The sequence below is a fragment of the Peromyscus eremicus genome, chromosome 11 (assembly GCF_949786415.1).
Source record: "Peromyscus eremicus chromosome 11, PerEre_H2_v1, whole genome shotgun sequence".
In the NCBI taxonomy this organism is placed as follows: domain Eukaryota; kingdom Metazoa; phylum Chordata; class Mammalia; order Rodentia; family Cricetidae; genus Peromyscus; species Peromyscus eremicus.
This window is the reverse complement of record NC_081427.1, coordinates 11,224,592-11,236,775: the sequence shown is the minus strand read 5'-3', so window position 1 is coordinate 11,236,775 and position 12,184 is coordinate 11,224,592. Positions and strand designations below refer to the sequence as shown.

At 39.5% G+C, this 12,184-nt stretch overlaps 1 protein-coding gene across 1 annotated transcript in view; it reads left to right on the top strand.

Annotated features, from left to right (window-relative positions):
• Nucleotides 1-12,184, top strand: part of Dnah5 (dynein axonemal heavy chain 5) — a gene marked incomplete at its 5' end in the record, with an annotated part of 220,050 nt that overhangs the window by 63,356 nt on the left and 144,510 nt on the right. Inside the window, 6 exons of the mRNA XM_059276732.1 lie at nt 1,002-1,064; nt 1,349-1,587; nt 3,129-3,369; nt 4,863-5,062; nt 6,616-6,769; nt 8,950-9,113. Coding sequence (XP_059132715.1) covers nt 1,002-1,064; nt 1,349-1,587; nt 3,129-3,369; nt 4,863-5,062; nt 6,616-6,769; nt 8,950-9,113 — 1,061 coding nt within the window. The remainder of the gene's footprint in view (nt 1-1,001; nt 1,065-1,348; nt 1,588-3,128; nt 3,370-4,862; nt 5,063-6,615; nt 6,770-8,949; nt 9,114-12,184) is intronic.

Genomic DNA, 12,184 nt, shown 5'->3' with positions numbered 1-12,184 from the left:
TCTTTTTGAATTCTTCCCCTTAAGAGTTAATTTATCATGAAATGATGATTGAGAAGTTCTGAAGGTGTTCAGTTGCTTCCCGGGCTACAGTACCACCCTACTTCAAACTAAAATAAAAACCAGAATGGTTTCTAAGTTTGTATAGAATAATACTATTAGAATACAAACACGACCCCCCCCCCCTTTCCATAGTGCACATTAATTCTCCAAGCTCTCAGCCTGTGTAGATACTGTCCCTTGTACTGAAGACATGCACAGTGGTAGACAAGGCAGATGGAGCCTTGTCCCCCAGTATCCATATTTTAATCATGTATATGGGCTTTATTGCAAAACTTGTAGTGCAAGTGTGTTGTGTGATGACATCCATTTCTAACCAATTATAACATGCAGCAGAAGGGAAGTAGGTAAGTATGGGGTCAGTTTTGAATCTATTAGCTACCGGCACTCCAAACTGCAAAGCTCGTAAAGATGGAAGACTGGGTCTGTGTACTCACTTCACAGTCAAGGAAACATAAAAGCCAAGTTACTTAAGGTGTCATAATGCAGGAACGCAGAACTGGACCATAGAGATTATGTTTCATTTTCCAAATAGCTGTTAGAATGTATGGATAGAATGGTAGAATCTGTGAGCTAATGGCATCAGTGCTTTTGTTCAAAACCAGAACACTAAGCTTTTTCTGGAACAACCATTGATTCCTCCTTGCTGGTATCACCTGAGAAGTAAATGATAAATAGTTAAAAAATTTCAAGTTCCTTAACCTCTGGAAACTGTGGTATTTCATTAGCTTTATTAGACTAGAAACATCTTCCAAAGTGGATTACATTTAGAGTAGAGTTCTTTTTGAAAACACACACACACACACACACACACACACACACACACACACAGCTTCCTATCATGTATATATCATACACAGAAACTTTGATATCTCAGTATGTTGATCTCATGACATTTTGTGTGCTGATGTTCATTTTAATGTTTTGTGTTTAATCTGCATCAGAATGGTCCAATGGCGAGTGGCTTGAAGCCCCAGGAAGCCAGCGACAGGCTTATTATGTTTCAGGTAATCTTGTACATTTCTACAAACTTCCTAAGTAATAAATACCCTTGTGTTTTAAGCACACACAAAGTGTAAAAATTCTATTGTATGAACGAGGAAGTACTTACATTAAAAATGTAGTTTGTTGTGGTTATAATTAGAAGTATTTTCAGAAAAAGGAAGTGTTTTATGCTCCTTCACTACTGTTACTTACATGTGCCCTCAGCTATTACATTCTTGCTTGCCTGTGTGTTAGCCCATATGTAAATCATCCGGACGGAGTTCACTTATGTTTCTTTTTTTATCAGAATCAATTTGATAACATATATCGTAAATATATCACCTACACTGGAGGAGAGGAACTTTTTGGTTTGCCAGTGACTCAGTATCCTCAGCTTCTTGAGATAAAGAAGCAGCTGAATCTTCTACAGAAAATATACAGCCTATACAACAGTGTCATAGAAACTGTGAACAGTTATCAAGACAGCCTTTGGTCAGAAGTGAATATTGAAAAAATCAACAACGAACTCTTAGAATTCCAGAACAGGTAAGAAATCAGATGTTTTGCATTCCCAGAGCCATTGAAATCTCAATATAATGTCTGTGGGGGGAGAGGGCTTCTGTGTGTGATAGATGGAGGACAGAGGTCCATGTTAGTGTCTTCCTCTCTCATTATCATCTTTCTTTTTTGGAGACAGAGTTTTTCACTGAACTTGTTTGGTGATATTGTGTCCCCCAATATATTGTGCACACTACTAAACTTATCTGGGGTCAGAGAACAGAACAGCCACTAGACAGACATAGAGGCCAGAAAATGGTGGCACACACACCTTTAATCCTAGTATTCTGGAGGCAAAGATCCACCTGGATCTCTGTGAGCTCAAAGTCACACTGGAAACAGCCAGGCATAGTAACACACGCCTTTAATCCCAGAAAGTGATGGCAGGAAGCAGAAAGGTATTTAAGGTGTGAGGACAAAGAACTATAGACTGGTTAAGCTTTTAGGCTTTTGAGCAGCAGTTCAACTGAGATCCACTCAGGTGAGGACTCAGAGGTTTCCAGTCTGAGGAAACAGGATCAGCTGAGGAATTGGCTGTGGCTTGTGTTTTATCTCTCTACTTTCCAGCATTCACCCCAATACCTGGCCCTGTTTGTTTTTATTAATAAGACCTTCAAACAATTCATGCCACAAACATGAAACTCACTGATTGGCTATAATGACTGGCCAATGAGTCTCCATGACCTTCCTGTCTCTGCCTCCCCGGTTCTGGGATTACAGACACTGGCCACTGTGACCAGCTTTTTATGTGGATGCTGGGGACTTGAACTCAGGTCCCCATGGTTGCAAGCACTTCCTCTCCGAGTCTCTCACCAGCCTACCTGACATCCATGTGGGATAGGCTTTCAAGTTCTCTTGCCACTGCAGGTGTTTCAGAAATACTCCCCGGCACACCCTGCTGCACTGCTGTCACCGTTGACGTGACATGCTTGTGAAATGCTCTTTGATTGCTTTTCCTGTGTGTGCACAATGAAAGGAGCACCTCCTTCAGAGCTGGTTGAGTGTGACCAGGCCTTTTCTGTAGTTGGAGGAAAGCTGATTTGTTTGTATCACACTTAGAAGCATTTGAAGTTTGTGGTAGGTAGTTTCCTGCAATGAAAACAAGGATCACATTTTTTTTCTCTGGCATTGTTTAAGAGCCAAGCCCGAGGAAAGTGGAAGGTCATTGGCTGTGTGTGAGTCAACAGCCGGAGACGTTATGCTGTGTTGTGTTTTGGGAGAGTTCTCAACTTCATGTTTGTGAAGTTGAAATGAGTTGAAAGATACTTCTTATCCTTTAAAAATAATACATCCACTTAGGCAATTGTCATGAAAGACTGAAAAAAAAAACCCCTCTGATTTAGAGAAAGATTTTTCCACAATAAATGCCAGTATGTTATTTTAATATATAGCTTATGAGTCATGTGCTTTCAAAATGAGATGGTGTCTGAGGAGATTATTTCAGATGGAAATGTTAGCAGACAATTTTTCATTGTTAATGTCTGGGTTTTGAATAATTCAATGGTCTTTTCTGTTGGCTTCCCTCACAGGTGTCGGAAGCTGCCCCGGGCCCTAAAGGATTGGCAGGCTTTTCTGGATTTGAAGAAGACCATTGATGATTTCAGCGAGTGCTGCCCACTGCTGGAGTACATGGCTAGTAAAGCCATGATGGAGAGACACTGGCAGAGGATAACTGCTCTCACTGGACACAGTCTGGATGTGGGCAATGAAAGCTTTAAGTTGAGAAATATCATGGAGGCTCCTCTTCTGAAATACAAAGAGGAAATAGAGGTACAGTTGATAGGGAGTAGAACAACACATTCCTGGCATCCATCCACCAATTCCTTGTTTATTGAATGCCTATTATAGGAAAGGGTCTATGTTAAAAAATATAGAGATGTATTCTTGCTTTTGTAGATTGGTAAATAATGAGTATAATTAGTTATTCAAATGAAGCTATAGTTACAAGCTGTAGAAAATTGCACCAAAAGAAAAGTATACTGCTTGCTCCCAGAAAGCCTGTGACAAATGGCTTGTATTATCTGGATGCAAATCTGTCTGGGTGAAAGAAAGCAATGTGGTTGTATTCTGGAGATGAGAGGTTGTGAAAGAGCAAAGAAAACCATTCCAGGCAGGGAGAACATCATTTGTAAAGTGTCTGAAGTGTCTTGGAAGAACCAGAAGATGGCTCTGTGGCCCTCTGGTATGGTTGAGGAGAGAGGGGAGACAGTTGAGGCCGGCAAAGTGGAGTGTGTGTTGAATCTGTTGTTGGTTTTGGTCTCCAGAGCAATGTGGAGCCACCTGGGAACTGTGTTTTCATTGGGGATGACACAGCATCACATTTTGTAAAGTTCAACCTCATAGTTATATGCAGAGAGATGAGGATAAGAATAAAGGGATGGGAAAACCTACTGAGAGATTGTAAGACTAGATCAGGGGAGAGGGAATGAGTTGTTGACAGAAAGCAGAGGTTGTAAAGCTGAAGGGTAAAGGAAAGATCCATGGAATTTTTTAGGGAGTAAAACTGGACAGAATTTGTTGAAGGAGGGGGGACAGTGATGAGCTGTGGATTTCTTTTTGAGAGGTCTGCATAGATCACAGGTCTGCCTATTGATCACAGAGATAGACGACATTGTAAGCAGTCATATTGCATGATTGGTGCCAAGGTCAAACTTGAATTTGGGTGGGGTCATGGGTTGTGCTTGTGGTTCTGTTGGAATACTCACACAGAGAAACGGGGAGGCAAATAGATGTGGGTTTTGACTAGAGATATAAAGGATACTGAATACATGGACAGAGATGACCTCTCCAGAAAAGAAACACAGTGAGAGGAAATGAGATAAAGACAGGGCTTAGCTATGAGTCTGGGAGGTGGTGAAGCTGCACAGGAAATTGGGAATGTGCCTGGAGAGCAGAGAAGAACTCAGAGTTATTCTCTCCTTTCACATTGCATTTATTGACCCGAGAGGAAAATCAGAGACAGCAAATCTTAAGTCTATGATTATATTTTACAATGTAAGAGGATATTGAATCTTTTTTGTCATTTATTTTTCTGACATGATGGAAAATTTTAGAAATTAAGGTTCTATTTACACACACCTTTATTCTCCTCTCCCTCTACTTATATGTACACATTCATACAATTTATGGCATTGCATTTGATATTTGGAAACGTATATGCTTTAAATACATATGAAATAGATAAGAGGAGCTCTTCCGGACTTAGACTATTAATAAGACAATGTAGCTTTCCTGGAATAAACGAGAGCTTACTGTGTTGATAGGACATCTGTATCAGTGCAGTGAAGGAGAGAGACATTGAACAAAAGCTGAAACAAGTGATCTCTGAATGGGACAACAAAACATTAACGTTCAGCAGCTTTAAGACCCGTGGAGAACTCCTCCTGAGAGGAGACAGTACCTCAGAAGTCATCGCCAGCATGGAGGACAGCTTGATGCTGCTGAGCTCTCTCCTGAGCAACAGGTAGGGAAGCCATTTCCTTATTCTTGAGATCTACAATGGTTTCATTTCATTACTCCCTGCGGGGTGTGTCTGAGTCATCAACTGGACAGAATGGTAGCTGTAATTAGCCCCTCGGATTGCACTTGGATTTATCTTGGCTCCTGACATGCCTCCCTGCACAGCTGACAGTCCAACAAGCTGCAGATTCCAATGGGAATGCTATTCTGAATTCTAGAATCATTCTGCTTGCAGAAACTTTTGATCAAAAACATTTCTGATCTGGAAGCATTTAGTTGTGTGCATACTTCACTGATGGCAGATCAAAACAGCAGGAAGAATGGTGCAGACAGAAACCAGCTAACACTTCTGTTTGACCATTTGGTTTTATAACAGCAAAGCAAGTCCGTGTTGACATGGAAACCATGGGCTCATATTTCTCAATGAACTTACTTCTCTTTGCTCTTCCCCAAATAGTTTATTGTACACCAAAACCTCAAAGATAGGATGATTGTGTGGCTATCACTGAGATATGAAGATGTTGTGCCTTTCTAGGCTGAAAAAATATCACCTCATGTATATCTCTAAAATACATTTTGGAGACAGGATCTTGTTATGTAGTCCAGGATGACCTTAAGCTCATGATTTTCCTGCCTCTGCCTCCTGAGCATTGTAATTTTAGGCATTTGCCTTCTATAAATCAATAATTTAAATATAGGAAATACTACCCATTTAATGTTATTTCAAAAAAAATTCCTGTTATTTTAATTTATTTGGCACACCTGAGTGAGTGATATGAACTATAAAATTTAGTCTTTGGACCCTTGATAGTGTTGAGTTTGGTCTATTCAGCACTTGGTGAGTTTTTAATAAACTTGGATGCTATACACTGTAACTAGAAAGAATGATGGTGATTGGAATGATAGCACTTCTAGAGAGACAGAAAAAGCAAGCATAAATACTAAGTAAATGATCTGTGTTAGGGATGGAGGAGTATCTTTTTCTTGACCAATGATATCTACCTCAAAGAGTTGTGTGAGAAACATTTATTCAATTATATATTTATTGACTACTTATTATAGGCTTGGTATCTGTATATTATGGATTTGATAATAGCATAAAATGGCCGGACATGAGGAGGGTGAGAAATTAGGAAGAGACATGGGAGAAGAAGGCTAAAGAGAGTCCAGATGTTATCACAGCTGGAGCTCACATTTGTTATCCAGTTTCCACCGATAGCCCTGGAATTGCCACCAGTGAATGACAATCCATACCTCCTGTGTGACAGGCACAGAAACTCAGCAGAGAGAATGTTACATTCCTGGATTTCACAACAATGACTTCAATTATATTTCTCTGGAATCTGGGTGGAGTTATCTCACACCTGATTTCTTTCTTAGATTATCAGGCTCTTGTTGCTATCCATACTCCGGATCAAAGCGGTAACAACCATACTCAAAACATTCAGCAGCATCCTGTTTACTGACTATAATGACTGTACGATAAAAGTTAAAAAATATAAGTTAAAAACTGTTTTTTTTTTAAAACACAACAAAAACATGTATTTCTTATTTTAGGTACAACATGCCATTCAAAGCCCAGATTCAAAAATGGGTTCAATGCCTTTCTAACTCAACAGACATCATTGAGAACTGGATGACGGTTCAAAACTTGTGGATTTATCTAGAAGCTGTCTTCGTGGGAGGAGACATTGCCAAGCAGCTGCCCAAGGTTCTGGAATTTTCTTTATGATTCCATCAGGTTATTCAGTTTGAGAAAGATCTAAGAATTGTAATCTCCATTGAACCTTTGTTTCTGGGCAACTTAGCTTTCTTTTCTGATGTTATTATTTTTCAAAGGAAGTGAGGGATTATGGGAAAGAGAAGGAAGATAAGATGATAATTAGAGAATAAAAATGCTATGAAACTGTGGTGTCTGATAGGAAACTGAGGATTAAAAAAACCTCAGAGAATGAATTTCTGTGTCATTGGTATGTGTCTTCAAATAATTTGAAGGTAGAGTTTGAAACAGTGTAAACGTATGGCATTGTTATCTTGATGATGGTAGGACAATTTGGTATTTTAAAATAATGCTCACTATAGAATATACCCCATTATCTATGTGCTGTAAAATTAAGGGTTGGAAATCTGCAAGAAAGGCTGTCTCTTTGAGATGTTGAGTATATATATCAAATTGTAATTACCTTACCATGCACACATTGGATGCATTTTGAGATTTTCTTAAGACATTTTAAACTAAACTTTAAAAACCCTTATTTAACTATCTTGAGTTACTTGAAAAGTGAGGACATTTAACATCCTATTTTAATTTCAGGCCCATGACTATGTCCACTGTAACTTTCTCCTTGGTTGTTTAAGTGAACTGTAGTAGGCAAATCTGTTAAACATTTGTAAGGTAGAGAATTTTTATTTTGGTCAGCAGGAAATACATTCATATACTAAAAGTTAAAGTGTTCATTTATGCATTTTTGGTTTTTATTTTTCATGTGTCAGTAGAAACATTCACATATAATATTTAAGGTCTAAAGTTTCATTTCTTGCTCTCATATTTGGGAATCTATTATCATTAGTGGCATATAGGAACTGTTAAGGAAGAAAAGGAGGAATAATTATTCCAACAATCCTCAAATAATCTATTCATTTTCCATTTTCTCCTGAAAAATGACTGTTTTTCAATGTTATATTAGAATTTTATTGTTATTTTAAAATTATTTTTTATTAATTCTTTGAGAATTATTATTTTTTGGGGGTTGTTTTGAGACAGGGTTTCTTTGTGTATCTCTGGCTGTTCTGGAACTCACTATGTAGACCAGACTGGCTTTGAACTCATAGAGATACACCTGCCTCTGCCTTCCAAGTGCTGAGATTAAAGGAGTGTACCAACACTGCCTGGCTTTAATTGTTTGAGAATTTTAATGATTTAATAATTGTTTAATTATTTCGATCATATTCACCATCTTCACTCCTTCCCCAACTCCTCCAAGATCTACTGCCCCACTCTGCCTGCAACTCCTTGTTCTATTTTTTTCTTTTTCTAAGTAACCCACTGAGTCCAGTTTATGTCGATATACACCTGGGTATGGAGTCATCCATGCATGGTTGACTTACCAGGGACCACACTTTAAAGGAAAATTGGCACTCCCCCTCCAGAAGCCATCGTCTTGTTCATAGCTCCTCATTACAGTGGGGTGGGCTCATGAACCCTCTCCCATCATGCTAATGTCGACTGTCTTGATTTTGTGCAGGTCTTTTGCAGGCCACCATAGCAGCTGTGAGTTAATAAGTGCAGTGGTCCTGTCATGTTCAGAAGACATAGTTCCATTCTAGTCTTCTCAACCCCTGGCTCTTTACAGTTGTTATGAAATACCACCCCCCCCTCCAGTCTTGTGGGAAAGGGGTGTACTATAGATGTTCCTTTTGTGGCTGAACACTCCACTGACACTCACTCTCTGCACTCTGACTAGTGAGTTTCTGCATGTGTCTTGTTATTTTTAAATACTTGGTGTTTCCTTTCTAAGCATACATGCAATCTAATCCCCTTCAAGACTCTTGAAAACAACAAATTCACTCTACTTAGGGATAACTAAGGGAAACAATTGGGAGTTATTTTTTCTTCCAAGTCATCTTGTATAGACAGTTACTTTTGAGTTCAATTCCTGCTTTAATTAATATAGCAGAAATGTCAGGGTGAGTTGAGGTACAGATCCATATTCAATAAAGAAGATGCTGTAATGAAAAAGACACAAGGAGGCTTTAAATAGAATGTATGGGCATTAGACATGTATTGTTTTGATGTATATCCTGGTTGGAATGATGGCCTCAGTCAGAGGCAAGTGAGATGCTTCATCACTGACACAGACCATAGACTTCTTCACCATGTCATTTCTACAGGAAGCCAAGCGCTTTTCCAATATAGATAAGTCTTGGGTGAAGATTATGACACGGGCACATGAGATATCCAATGTTGTTCAGTGCTGTGTTGGAGATGAGACCATGGGACAGCTGCTGCCACACTTACTGGACCAGTTGGAAATCTGCCAGAAGTCTCTCACAGGGTGAGTTCAGTGGTTCTTTGAAAGCTCTCAGGATCTTGGAGATGAAAGGGAACAGAAAGAGCAGCTAATAAGAGCCATATTTGTGCCATTTGGCTAAGATTAGCTTCATATATAAACTGTTGCACAGGTGAGATTCTTCATTTGGAGCCTCATGCTCCATGCTGATCCTGGTGTTGGACTCAGGACTCGAAATGTTTCCTTAAAGTGATAAGTCCTTATAAATATTCTTGTATAGTCCCCATTTTGAAAATTATTGTACCTCCTTTATGTAATTATTCTTGTTTATCTTCTTCTATATCTATAGATACAGAACTGAAACATTCCATTATATTTATTATATATGAAATAGTGTATATAGAAAAGCAGTCAGGACTATAGAGATATGAGTGTATGGAGTAGTATCTACCAGTGCACATGTACAAATGGACACACATGTAGTCTGAGCACCCAGGTGGGATGATAGTAAGGTTGAAGACAGATTATACTAACTAATGAGATCTTGTATCAAAAAATCAAAGCAAGCAAACAAGCAAGCAAAAATAAAAACAAAAACAAAAACAAAAAACCCCAAAACACCAACCTAAACAAAAAATCAAAATGCACCCCCACACTGACATACACACACACACACACACACACACACACACACACACACCACAAACCAACAATAAAAGCAGAAACAAAACCAACTCTCCTAAGCAAACAAATAAAATACACAAATATATAAACTATAGTGGTTTGAATAGGTATGGCCCCCATAGACTCGTGTTCAAATGCTTGGCCATAGGGAGTGGCACTATTAGGAGGTGTGGCCTTGTTGGAATAGGTGTGGCCTTATAGAAGGAAGTATGTTACTGTGGAGGTAGGCTTTGAGATCTCATATATGTTCAAGCCATGCCCAGTGGGACAGTTGCTTCTGCTGCCTGCAGATTAAGATGTAGAACTCTCAGCTCCTTCTCTAACACCATGCCTGCCTGTATATCGCCATGATCTTCCGTGATGATAATGGACTAAATCTCTGAAACTGTAAGCCAGTCCCAATTAAATGTTTTCCTTTATAAGAGTTGCCTTGTTCATGATGTCTCTTCATAGCAATAAAACCCTAACTAAGATAAAAGTTGGTACCAGGGACTGGGTTATTGCTGTGATAGGCCTGACCATATTTTTGTTTGGAGGAATTTGGACTTTGGGACTGTGGATTATAAAAATAGTTGAACTCTTTAAATGGGACTTAATGGATCATCCTAGTAGGAACATGGAAGACAGTGGTGCTGAGGGAGATTTGAAGTGTGGATTTCAGAGAAGAATATTTGTACATGACCTAGAGACTGGTCTTATGATATTTTGCCAAAGAAGGTGGTTTCTTTTTGCCCTTGTCTGAAAACAATGTCTGAAGTTAAATTAAAGAGCTTTGTATTAGTTCCATTGGCAAAGGAAATCTCAAAACAGCCTAGTATTGACTCTGTCATGTGTTATTAGCATTCATCTTATGAAGATCTATAATGAAAAGGAGGAAGCTGAACAAGGTAAAATACATAATGTGTAATTTGGGGAGAAAGGGGACATTAGGAAGTGGGATGGAGCTAAGTCCTGTGTTAAAGGAAATAAACAGATTAAGGAATGAAATAAAGGGAGTGGTGACCTCAGGGCAAGATCCCACTCAACTAAGCTTCAAACTTGTGAAAAGGGTTTAAAGAAAAGCTCAGAGCCAGGTGTGGTGGTACATGCCTTTAATCCTAGCACCACAGAAGCAGGAGGATCTCTGAGTTCAAGGCCAGGATGTTATATAGAGCAAGTTCCCGGACAGCCAAGCTTAGGCGGTAAGGAAAACAGAAAGCTGGTAAAGATGTAATTGAACAAGGGGACCATGTTCCAGCCACAGCAAACAGCAGACCTTGGCAGCTTTGGCCACATGATTCTGGCTTTAGAGTCAAGGATCGAAGAAAGGGGTTATGGAATCTTCCTCTGTGACTAAGGAAAGCTACTGATGCTAGGTGTGTGTTAGGAGTGTCCCTGCATGGAGGCCCAGAGAGGCCATTGTGTGAAGCTATGAAGGTGAAGCCCAGATTGCCTTGGAGACCCCAAAATGTTGGAGATACCAGAGCCATGGGATACCTGCTGAGTATACTTGCTAATAGAGAGTAGAACAGAAAGAAGTGTGTTGTGTTGCCATCAACAAAGCTGACAGGAGTTGGAGATCTGAAGAGTGCTTTGACATTAGACACAGAGATGCAGAGTTTGGAGTTTGCCTAGTTGATTTTCAGTCTTGCTTTGGTACAGTATTTCCTCACCATCATCCATTTCTTCCATTTTGGAATGGTACTATAAATCCTGTGCCATTTTATGTTGGAATTATGTAATCTGTTTTTTGATTTTGATTTTATAGGGAATTACAGTTAAGAGATTGTATGAATCTCAGAAGACACTTTGAACATTGTTGAGACTGTGATAGACTATGAGAATTTTTTTAAAGTTTATTTATTTATTATGTATACAGTGTTCTGCCTGCATGTGTTCCTGCACTCCACAAGAGGGCACCAGGTCCTACTATAGATGGTTGTGAACCACCATGTGGTTGCTGGGAATTGAACTCAGATCCTCTGGAAGAGCAGCCAGTGCTCTTAACCACTGAGCCATCTCTCCAGCCCAAGATTATGGGAATTTTTATAGTTGAACTTAATGCTGTGGCTATAAGTCTATGGGTACCAGGGAGTGGAATGTGATGGTTTGAATAAGAATGGCCACTATAGACTCATGTGTTTGAATGCTTGGTCATAGGGAATGGCACTCTTGGGAGGTGTGGTCTTGTTGGAGTAGGTGTGGCCTTGTTGGAAGAAGTGTGTCACTATAGGGGTGGCCTTTGAGGTCTCATATGTGCTCAAGCTATGTTCAGTGGGACAGTTGCTTCTGCGGCTTGCAGATCAAGATGCAGAACTCTCAGCTCCTTCTCCAGCACCATGCTTGCTTGCATGCCACCATGTCCTTCTATGATGATAATGGACTAAACCTCTGAAAGTGTAAGCTAGTGCCAATGAAATGTTTTCCTTTATAAGAGTTGTCATGGTCATGGT